Source organism: Salvelinus namaycush, chromosome 1 (genome assembly GCF_016432855.1).
Source record: "Salvelinus namaycush isolate Seneca chromosome 1, SaNama_1.0, whole genome shotgun sequence".
NCBI lineage: Eukaryota > Metazoa > Chordata > Actinopteri > Salmoniformes > Salmonidae > Salvelinus > Salvelinus namaycush.
Window position 1 is genome coordinate 11,269,457 of NC_052307.1, and position 11,850 is coordinate 11,281,306.

Here is an 11,850-nt window from a genome sequence, read left to right on the forward strand (position 1 = left end):
AGAGGCGACTCGGGGATGCTGGCCTTCTAGGCAGAGTTGTAAAGAGAAAGACATATCTCAGACTGGCCAATAAAAAGAAAATATTAAGATGGGCAAAAGACCACAGACACTGGACAGAGGAACTCTGCCTAGAAGGCCAGCATCCCGGAGAGGAAAAAAATGGAAAATGGAAAAGAAAATAGCTTTTCTTTCAAAAACAAGGACATTTCTAAGTGACCCCATACTTTTGAACGGTAGTGTAGGTACGTGGTTGCAAAGGGCATCATTGTTTTAACAGCGTGATTTGCCTCTGAGCGCAACCCAATCCAGAAATCTGGCAGTGGCTTCTGATTAAATTCAATTTCACAGAACTTCGATGAGGCACTCTTGTTCAGATATCGGTAAGTGGACTGTAGGCAGGGCATGAAAGGGATAACGAATCCAGTTGTTTGTGTCATCCGTTTCAGGAAACTACCTGCGTAATTGCGCACCCAACTCACTCAGGTGCTTCGCTATATCACATTTGACATTGTCCGTAAGCTTGAGTTCATTTGCACACAAAAAATCATACAATGATGGAAAGACCTGTGTGTTGTCTTTGTTAATGCAGACAGAGAAGAGCTCCAACTTCTTAATTAATCATAGATTCAATTTTGTCCCGCACATTGAATATAGTTGCGGAGAGTCCCTGTAATCCTAGATTCAGATCATTCAGGCGAGAAAAAACATCACCCAGATAGACCAGTCGTGTGAGAAACTCATCATAATGCAAGCTGTCAGACAAGTTAAAATTATGGTCAGTAAAGAAAACTTTAAGCTTGTCTCTCAATTCCAAAAAACATGTCAATTCTTTGCCCCTTGATAACCAGCGCACTTCTGTATGTTGTAAAAGCGTTACATGGTCGCTGCCCATATCATTGCATAGTGCAGAAAATACACGAGAGTTCAGGGGACTTCCTTTAACAAAGTTAACCATTTTCACTGTAGTGTCCAAAACGTCTTTCAAGCTCTCAGGCATTCCTTTGGCAGCAAGAGCCTCTCGGGGGATGCTGCAGTGTACCCAAGTGGCATCGGGAGCAACTGCTTGCACACGTGTTACCACTCCACTATGTCTCCCTGTCATGGCTTTTGCGCCATCAGTACAGATACCAACATGAGCAGCAGCTACGTTTGGCTACATATGGACCGTTAGTGGAATTCCCGCGAGAGAGGAATGGTTAATGTGATTGGATGTTAATTATTTGACTAGGCTACCTGTATTGACATTGTGTTGTTATTTCGCTGAACACTAGATGGTTTTAATTGTATTTTTGGAGGTGAAATGAGGCTACTCAGGCAAGAAAAAAAACTCACACAAATGTATAGCCCCATTGGAAAAAAATAAATGGACTGTTTGAAAATGTGAAGGGAAAAAAATATATAGATATTTAAATGTGAATCACATTTTTATTTGGCGTACCCCCGACGGCATTGTGCGTACCCCAGTTTGGGAACAAACTTGGGTACACTGCAGCATCCACCGAGAGGCTCTTGCTGCCAAAGGAATGCCTGAAAAATAGCAGGCCACAATCAACAGCCTGATCAACTCTATGTGAAGGAGATGTGTTGCGCTGCATGTGGTGAGTGGTGGTCACACCAGATACTGACTGGTTTTCTGATCTACGTCACCTTTTTTAAAGGTATCTGTGACCAACAGATGCATATCTGTATTCCCAGTCCAGTACAATCCATCATGATTTTATTTAAATTGACTGATTTCCTTATATGAACTGTAACAGCAAAATCTTTGACATTTTTGAATGTTTATTTTTGTTCAGTGTAAATATTTGTGAACCATGACATTACATATCAACTTCACACAGAGACTGCTTCCAGCTTAAAGACTGCATGACGCCATAGAAACAGCTTTCTGACTGTGGGTTCAAGTGTTCCCAATTTGACCACAGTACAGTCGTGGCCAAAAGTTTTGAGAATGACACAAATATCAATTTTCACAAAGTCTGCTGCCTCAGTTTGTATGATGGCAATTTGCATATACTCCAGAATGTTATGAAGAGTGATCAGATGAATTGCAATTAATTGCAAAGTCCCTTTTTGCCATGCAAAGGAAATGAATCCCCCCCAAAAAATTCCACTGCTTTTCAGCCCTGCCACAAAAGGACCAGCTGACATCATGTCAGTGATTCTCTCGTTAACACAGGTGTGAGTGTTGACGAGGACAAGGCTGGAGATCACTCTGTCATGCTGATTGAGTTCGAATAACAGACTGGAAGCTTCAAAAAGAGGGTGGTGCTTGAAATCATTGTTCTTCCTCTGTCAACCATGCTTACCTGCAAGGAAACATGTGCCGTCATCATTGCTTTGCAGAAAAAGGGCTTCACAGGCAAGGATAATGCTGCTAGTAAGATTGCACCTAAATCAACCATTTATCAGATCATCAAGAACTTCAAGGAGAGCGGTTCAATTGTTGTGAAGAAGGCTTCAGGGCGCCCAAGAAAGTCCAGCAAGTGCCATGACCGTCTCCTAAAGTTGATTCAGCTGCGGGATCGGGGCACCACCAGTACAGAGCTTGTTCAGGAATGGCAGCAGGCAGGTGTGAGTGCATCTGCACGCACAGTGAGGCAAAGATTTTTGAGGGATGGCCTGGTGTCAAGACGGGCAGCAAAGACGCCACTTCTCTCCAGGAAAAACATCAGGGACAGACTGATATTCTGCAAAAGGTACAGGGATTGGACTACTGAGGACTGGGGTAAAGTCATTTTCTCTGATGAATCCCCTTTCCGATTGTTTGGGGCATCTGGAAAAAAGCTTGTCCGGAGAAGACAAGGTGAGCGCTACCATCAGTCCTGTGTCATGCCAACAGTAAAGCATCCTGAGACCATTCATGTGTGGGGTTGCTTCTCAGCCAAGGGAGTGGGCTCACTCACAATTTTGCCTAAGAACACAACCATGAATAAAGAATGGTACCAACACATCCTTCGAGAGCAACTTCTCCCAACCATCCAGGAACAGTTTGGTGACGAACAATGCCTTTTCCAGCATGATGGAGCACCTTGCCATAAGGCAAAAGTGATAACTAAGTGGCTTGGGGAACAAAACATCGATATTTTGGGTCCATGGCCAGGAAACTCCCCAGGCCTCAATCCCATTGAGAACATGCGGTCAATCCTCAAGAGGCGGGTGGACAAACAAAACCTCACAAAATCTGACAAACTCCAAGCATTGATTATGCAAGAATGTGCTGCCATCAGTCAGGATGTGGCCCAGAAGTTAATTGACTGCATGCCAGTGCGGAATGGAGAGGTCTTGAAAAAGAAGGGTCAAAACTGCAAATATTGACTCTTTGCATCAACTTCATGTAATTGTCAATAAAAGCCTTTGACACTTATGAAATGCTTGTAATTATACTTCAGTATTCCATAGTAACATCTGACTAAAATATCTAAAGACACTGAAGCAGCAAACTTTGTGGAAATTAATATTTGTGTCATTCTCAAACCTTTTGGCCACGACTATATACAGTACTGGAATTGTAATGGAATTTTTTCATTGGCTAAAAGAAAATGATTGAGTCAGACCATCTTTTTCAGATTGTGAAATCATCAGTCCAGGGAGACACGTGTTCCCTTTCACGTTTCAAATTCCAGACAGGTTTGTGTTTTTCACACACACACACACACACACACACACACACACACACACACACACACACACACACACACACACACACACACACACACACACACACACACAATGTACATTTGACTGAAAATTAGACTATTTGAGTAAAAACAAATGCATATTTGTCAAATATGTTGTCTGTTATTACCTTATAGTAATTATAATCCTATATTTCTCAGAAATATACCAAGCACCTTCAAAGCCAGGCGAGGCAATATTGTCTACTCGTTGGAGGCAAAGTTGAGCAGATCAATGAAGGTGGACAAGACAGCCAAGACTAAGTTCACCTTCATCTCCAAAGCAGACATATCTCTTCCTGCATTAATGGTATGAACCTGTGGAACTGCTGTATACTGTCATATGATCAGACTGCACTGATCTCCATATACTGTAGCAAAGAGGGTTTCCTAAAGGTCCAATGAAGTCATTTTTTATCTCAATATCAAATTATTTCAGGGTAACAATTAAGTACCTTACAATAATAGTCAAAAAGAAACAAAAATGGCTTCTTAGCAAAGAGCCTTTTCTCAAGCAAAACTTTTGCTAGGACTGTCTGAGAGTGGTCTGAGTGGGGAGGGAAAAGCTGAAAACTAGGTTTGGAGCTATCTTTGTTATTGGTTTATTAACTAATTTACAGCCTGATGATGTCACCAGGCAGGCCAAAACTCCATCCCACCAAAACAGGCTGAAATGTCAGGTGGTCTTTTCAAACAGCTCTTACACTAAAAGGGCATTATCATAATTTTCACAATTCCACAGTACTATTCCAACCTCACAGTGTGGAAATATGTAGAAAACACAATAAGATCATGCTTTTGACTGCACTGGGCCTTTAAACTTTTACTGCACTGGGCCTTTAAACTTTTACTGCACTGGGCCTTTAAACTTTTACTGCACTGGGCCTTTAAACTTTTACTGCACTGGGCCTTTAACCCTTTACTGCACTGGGCCTTTAACCTTTTACTGCACTGGGCCTTTAAACTTTTACTGCACTGGGCCTTTAACCTTTTACTGCACTGGGCCTTTAACCTTTTACTGCACTGGGCCTTTAACCTTTTACTGCACTGGGCCTTTAAACTTTTACTGCACTGGGCCTTTAACCTTTTACTGCACTGGGCCTTTAACCTTTTACTGCACTGGGCCTTTAAACTTTTACTGCACTGGGCCTTTAACCTTTTACTGCACTGGGCATTTAACCTTTGACTGCACTGGGCCTTTAACCTTTTACTGCACTGGGCCTTTAAACTTTTACTGCACTGGGCCTTTAACCTTTTACTGCACTGGGCCTTTAACCTTTTACTGCACTGGGCCTTTAACCTTTTACTGCACTGGGCATTTAACCTTTTACTGCACTGGGCCTTTAACCTTTTACTGCACTGGGCATTTAACCTTTTACTGCACTGGGCTAAATCAGAGTCACACAGAGTGATTCTTGGTAGTCTTAAACAAATCCACTTTGAAACAAAAGTATACACATCCCGCACATGGTTATGGGCTTAAAAAAAAGAAGACAGCTGTACCATGTCAGATATAGAATTACAATTTTGAGTTTGCATTCCTATATTCCCGCTTTATATACATCACAGAAGACTGAAATATAACAAAACTATTGGACAGAGAAACACCGGATTTCCGTCGTAAACAAAAAAACTTGATTAATGATGAAATTATGAAAAATATTAATAACATTCCACCCATGAGGCCAAAGAGGGGCTTTTGGTCATTGACTGCAGGAACGGGCTACGATACACCTAGCACTACTGTCATTGCACAAGAGATCATTATCACATTCTACAGGTATGTTGTGTCAAAACTGTTGCATCACTGTTGCGCCTTTTCAGGAACCTCAGCATGGGACCAAGGATAAGGATATTGTGTTCTTTGCATCTGGAAACATCTCTATGAGTATTCACACTGAGAAGATGGGATACCAGCAAGGTAATGATTCAACATCAACTTGTAGAAATGAGTAGCATCAGCACTACATGATCAATTCCACTACCCTGGGGCTATAGGCCTATACTGTAGTAAAACAAGGACAAGGGTTCATGTTTTGGTGCCACATAAGTGTTAAAATAGTTCCAGTTCACTGTTGTCAGAACACCTCCATGAGTGAATAATCTATCATTTGAACCTTGGCTGGACATAATCTAAAAATCACATTGTTCTATGTCATAGAAATGTATGATGTCAATGGCTATTCAAATTGATAATATGGATATTTCTGCATCTGTAAATATTTTACAGGTGAGACATTGGAAGTCACAGCACATATCACCAACAGCTCAACACGCACAATCAAGCCCATTTTCTACTTTTATGAAAAGAAGAGTTTCTTTGCCCGAGGGGAAAGAAGAGTCGACACGCAAAACCTTGTGAAAGAAAAAGGTGAGTCTATTGCTTCGTCCAGCAGACAGATTGTGACCAAGCTCTTCACCATCTCTGCAGAACTCACTCCAACCATCCTCAACTGCCACATACTCAAGCTAGAGTACAGACTGAAGGTAATTGACAATTGTAGAAATGGCTTGAAAATACTCCAAAACAGGACAAGAAAACAAGCCTAATATTGGAAGGGTAATACAGAGATGATCATAAAGAGTAGCCTCCCCTATAACCATTTCATGGTTTTTAATACATATTATTTTTCTGTTCTTTCAGGTTGCCCTTGATGTTGCCCTGACTAAAAACCCTGAGATCAAGCTACCCATCATTGTTCTCCCTGCAACTCAAGGTCTTGGGCAGGAACCCCCACCTTACACCTTACACCTTACTCACTAACATTGATGGGTCAGCCTCCAAGCAGCTATAGGCACGCGGGATCAAATGAAATACTACTCTCTTCTGATGCATATTCATCTATCAATGTACTGTATACAGTGTATTTATGTGTATGATTTAACCGTAATTTTGGTCCTTTTTTAAATCTGAGATTGCTAAATGTGTTATTTTTTTGTATATTATTTATTGTGTGCATGTAATGTTCACAATTTCTCATATAAAAATCATTATTTCATTATTTATATCATTATTTATGTCAAATATTTGGCAAACGCAGTTAATATTTACCGTGAACTAATATTCAATAAATCCTAAGTGAAGGAGAAAATCATATTGTTCCTGCACCCTAAAAAAGGTCCAGCGTTTATTGATGTCACGTTCTGACCCTAGCTCTTTTTTTATTTCTTTGTTTTAGTGTGGTCAGGGCGTGAGTTGGGTGGGTTATCTATGTTTGTTTTTCTATGTTGGTTTTTTCGTTTGGTCTGGTATGATTCTCAATCAGGTGTCGTTAGTTGTCTCTGATTGAGAATCATACTTAGATAGCCTTTTTCCACCTGAGTTTCGTGGGTGGTTATTTTCCATGTCAGTGTTTGTCCCACACGGAACTGTTTCGGTTTGTATTTCACGTATCGTTTATTGTTTTGTTTCTGTGTTCGTTCGTTAATAAAGAGCATGAACACGTACAACGCTGCGCATTGGTCCTCCGATCCTTGTTACTACTCCTCCTCAGATGAGGAGGAGGACAGCCGTTACAATTGAGTGATTATGTTATTGTTGTCTAGCCATTTAAATATAACCCCAAGCCAAATACCTAACATCACTGTTAGGTATTTTACATGGTAATAAAGGATTAAGGGAGTACAAAAAGCATGTAGCCTATACACATTTATATTATATGGCTCAAGATATATTATGTATTATTTGTAACATAGGTGACGGCAGTTACCCATGTGACTGTGACATAGCCACTTGTAGGCTGAAGAGCCATGGCCCGCGAAACAGATAAAGTAGCCTACTTCCATAATGACCGCTAGATAATGAGGTGCCAAACTGGTTGGTATCCTTGTTCATAGTAAAGAGCACACTTGACTTTTAGCCCGGGGGTAATAACACAGTGAACTCAAAGGGTCTGCTCTGGTCCTTATCCTCCATGCTTCTAGGTAACATCTCCTGTTACACTGTGTGGAATACTGACACTGTCTAGCTTCATGAATCATACATTAGAGTCGTGCACGCCCCTTGTGACTGCTTAGTTCCCAACTCAGTCACAATGGCAGTAAAACACTTCTCAGTCGACTACAACACGATTAATGAACATGGCACTTTTTCAGCTGGGGATACTATCACTGGGCGGGTCACTTTGGAAGCATCCAAGGAGACCTCTCTCCAGTCTCTTTTTATCACGGCAAAAGGGAAAGCTGAGGTGAAATGGACTGAAAATGAGGGTGAAAACCCTGTGGCCTACAGTGGCAAGAAGAAATACTTCAGTATTCAAATATTGTTGCAGGAAGGGAAGGGGGATGGTATGTAACACTTCAGCTTTCTGTGTTTCTGCAACAATTAAGACTGGTTAGGATTAATGCTTCATACATTTAATAGCCTAACTCACAATAATAATTATTGGTGACGCAATGCTATTCCAGAACCATTGTTGAGAATACTGTAGGGTTAGGTTACATACAGTATCAGTCAAAAGTTTAGACACCTCTTCTCATTCAAGGGTTTTTCTTTATTTTTACTATTTTCTACATTGTAGAATAACAGTGAAGACATCAAAACTATGAAATAACACGTATGGAATTATATAGTAACCAAAAAAGTGTTAAACAAATCAAAATATATTTTATATTTGAGATTCTTCAAAGTAGCCACCCTTTGCCTTGATGACAGCTTTCCACTCTCTTTGCATTCTCTCAACCAGCTTCATGAGGTAGTCACCTGGAATGCATTTCAATTAACAGGTGTGCCTTGTTAAAAGTTAATTTGTGGAATTCTTTCCTTCTCAATCAGTTGTGTTGTGATAAGGTAGGGGTGGTATACAGAATAAAGCCCTATTTGGTAAAAGACAAAGTTCATATTATGGCAAGAACAGCTCAAATAAGCAAAGAGAAACAACAGCCCATCATTACTTTAAGACATGAAGGTCAGTCAATACGGAACATTTAAAGAACTTTTAAAGTTTCTTCAAGTGCAGTCGCAAAAACCATCAAGCGCAATGATGGAACTGGCTCTCATCAGGACCGCCACTGGAAAGGAAGACCCAGAGATACCTCTGCTGCAGAGTTACCAGCCTCAGAAATTGCAGCCCAAATAAATGCTTCACAGAGTTCGAGTAACAGACACATCTCAACATCAACTGTTCAGAGGAGAATCAGGCCTTCATGGTCGAATTGCTGCAAAGAAACCACTACTAAAGGACACCAATAATAAGAAGAGACTTGCCAGGAAACACGAGCAATTGACATTAGACCGGTGGAAATCTGTCCTTTGGTCTGATGAGTCCAAATTTGAGATTTTTGGTTCCAACCGACATGTCTTTGTGAGATGCAGAGTAGGTGAATGGATGACCTCTACATGTGTCGTTTCCACTGTGAAGCATGGAGGAGGAGGTGTGATGGTGTGGGGGTGCTATGCTGGTGACAATGTCTGTGATTTAGAAGTCAAGGCACACTTAACCAACATGGCTCCTCAGCATTCTGCAGCGATACTCCATCCCATCTGATTTGCGCTGAGTGGGACTGTCATTTGTTTTTAAACTGGACAATGACCCAACACACGTCCATGCTGTGTAAGGGCTATTTGATCAAGAAGGAGAGTGATGGAGTACTATATCAGATGAGCTGGCCTCCACAATCACCCGACCTCAACCCAATTGAGATGGTTTGGGATGATTTGGACGAGTGAAGAGTGAAGAAAAAGCAGCCAACAAGTGCTAAGCATATGTGGGAACTCCTTCAAGACTGCTGGAAAAGCATTCCATGTAAAACTGGTTGAGAGAATGCCAAGGGTGTGCAAAGCTGTCATCAAGTCAAGGGTGATTTGTTTAACACTTTTTTGGTTACTACATGATTCCATATGTGTTATTTCATAGTGTTGATGTCTTCACTATTATTATACAATGTAGGAAATAGTAAAAAAAAAAAAAAAAAAACCTTGAATGAGTAGGTGTGTCCAAACTTTTGACTGGTACTGCATATGCCTAATATGACTTTGTATTAAGCAGAATCTGAATTTACATTGCCCATTTGAAAATGATTTGTGTTGGGTCTCACCTCCCCTTTTTCAGGCTCTGAAATCATTTCTCCTGGGAGACATGTGTACCCTTTCACCTTCCAGATTCCAGCCAAGTAAGTGTTCTATCCATCACATATTTGTGGGTTTATTTTTTTCATTGGAGGAAACAATAATCACAGATTTTGTTTTGTAAAAAGGCCTTCTAGAGGTTTCCACAGATAGATGATAATGAGTTTTCTTTTTTTCATATTTCCTCTCAGAGAAATGCCTTCATCTTACATGGGGAAATGGGGCAAAATCTCCTACTATTTGAAGGCCAAGTTGATCAGGACGCTTTGGTTGATAGACAGAGCCAAGACAGAGTTCACGTATCTGTCAAAGACTAATATGATCATTCCTGGACTGAGGGTAAAGTGTTCTTATTATCCATCCTGCTTCTTGAACTTCATCTGCTTTTTTACTATTTACAGCCAAAATTACCATGGCAACAGAACGCATATCAACAGTTTACTTTTTATCTCTTGTTTTGTAGGAGCCCCAGTATGGTTCCAAGATTCTATTCTTTGCCTCTGGAAATATCTCTATGGACATTCATATTGAGACAATGGGGTATCTATCAGGTCAGTCTGCAACCAAAGCTACTTCAGCTTGCCTAACAGTGATTCAGGGATGATGGTCATTTTAATATTACATCTATATCCATTCAATAAGGTACAGGGGGGTTGTATTAAATAAAACAGAGATCAGTAAATTAATATACACATTCAATATATTAACATGAAATATGAAATGCAATAAATGAATGGGGGAAAATGTATGAGAGTGAACTATCTCATTTGCTAATGAATTAGGCTACGATGTGATACCCTTCATACACTTCTCCTGAGGAGAAAAATGTCTCGAAATGTACATTCTGTAAACCCAATAACTGAATCAAGTTCCTTTCCTTGTGTTCCCTGTAAGGTGAAGCAATAAAAATCCTTGTTGAGATACACAACAACTCTACACGCACAGTAACCCCCAACTTCTACCTATATGAAGAGCAAAGCTTCTTCGCCAAGCATAAAAGGAAATTCTACACCATTGACATCATTAAAGAGAGAGGAGATCCTGTTACGGCTTCTACAAGACAGACTGTGACCAAAGTATTGACTATCCCTCCACAACTTCCTGTCTCCCTCCTAGACTGCTCCATACTGAAGTTAGAGTACAGACTGAAGGTATATTATGATGAAATACACACATATAATGAACACACAAGACCAGCTAAATTATGAATACAGGGATGTAGAGTAGGAGAGGAAAGAGAGTTTTCAATTCATGAAAAAAACACAAATAAAATATGTGTAATGCAGTCACTTCGTATGTGAAAACTTTACTGTAATTTAACATTTGGGCAACTAAGTGTACGTTCATATATTTTCTGTATTTGTAGGTCACTCTTGACGTCCCAATGGCCAAAGACCCAGAGGTTACACTTCCCCTGGTTATCCTCCTGGATAAATCAATAGCAGCTGAGGAACGGCAGCAGGAATACAGCTGGTCTAAATGAGTTCTCATGCTCTAGAACTTTGGTATTTTTTAAACCTCAGATTTTGGGCTGGATGTGTCAATGTGTAGTTCATACATGCATAATCTATGAGCAGGGGTGGGGAGTAACGGATTACATGTAATCTGTTACATGTAACTGATTCCAGAAAAATATAACTATAATCCATTACCAGCTAAAATATTGTAATCAGAATAAAAATACAGAACAACAACAAAAAACTAGATGATTACTTCTAGGATTAATTTTAAATTCAGAAATTCAGAAATTCAGAAACGTTTTAAATTCAGAAACAAATGTTTGCGAAAAGTTTACAAAAGAACAGGAATAGTTTTTTGTAGGCTACAGTCCAAGCTATGTCTTCCAATGGCACCCAGGAACAGCAGCTGCAACTTTGGCTGTAGCTAATTGGGATCCTAAAAAAACACAAAAATACTAAAATGGCGCGACTGCTGTCGGCATGCAAAGATTACAATTTGAATAAACGCTTGGAGGTAAGGACGACAGCAGTGGTGTAGCCTACGGGCGATACAGATATAACTTTATTGATATCTATTTTATTGATATCTACATAGCACAATGATGTGAATCACACCGCTGCTCTCTCATTTAGTAATTTGCTCCTT

The 11,850-nt window shown here is 40.2% G+C and overlaps 1 protein-coding gene across 1 annotated transcript; it reads left to right on the plus strand.

Moving 5' to 3' along the window:
* Positions 1-355: 355 nt before the first annotated feature.
* LOC120050411 (arrestin domain-containing protein 3-like) lies at positions 356-11,227 on the plus strand. The gene is made up of 6 exons (XM_038997003.1): positions 356-380; positions 3,570-3,630; positions 3,840-3,987; positions 5,502-5,598; positions 10,639-10,895; positions 11,111-11,227. Exons 1-6 carry the CDS (start codon positions 356-358, stop codon positions 11,225-11,227), a joined length of 705 nt encoding a protein of 234 aa, XP_038852931.1.
* The last annotated feature ends 623 nt before the right edge of the window (positions 11,228-11,850 follow it).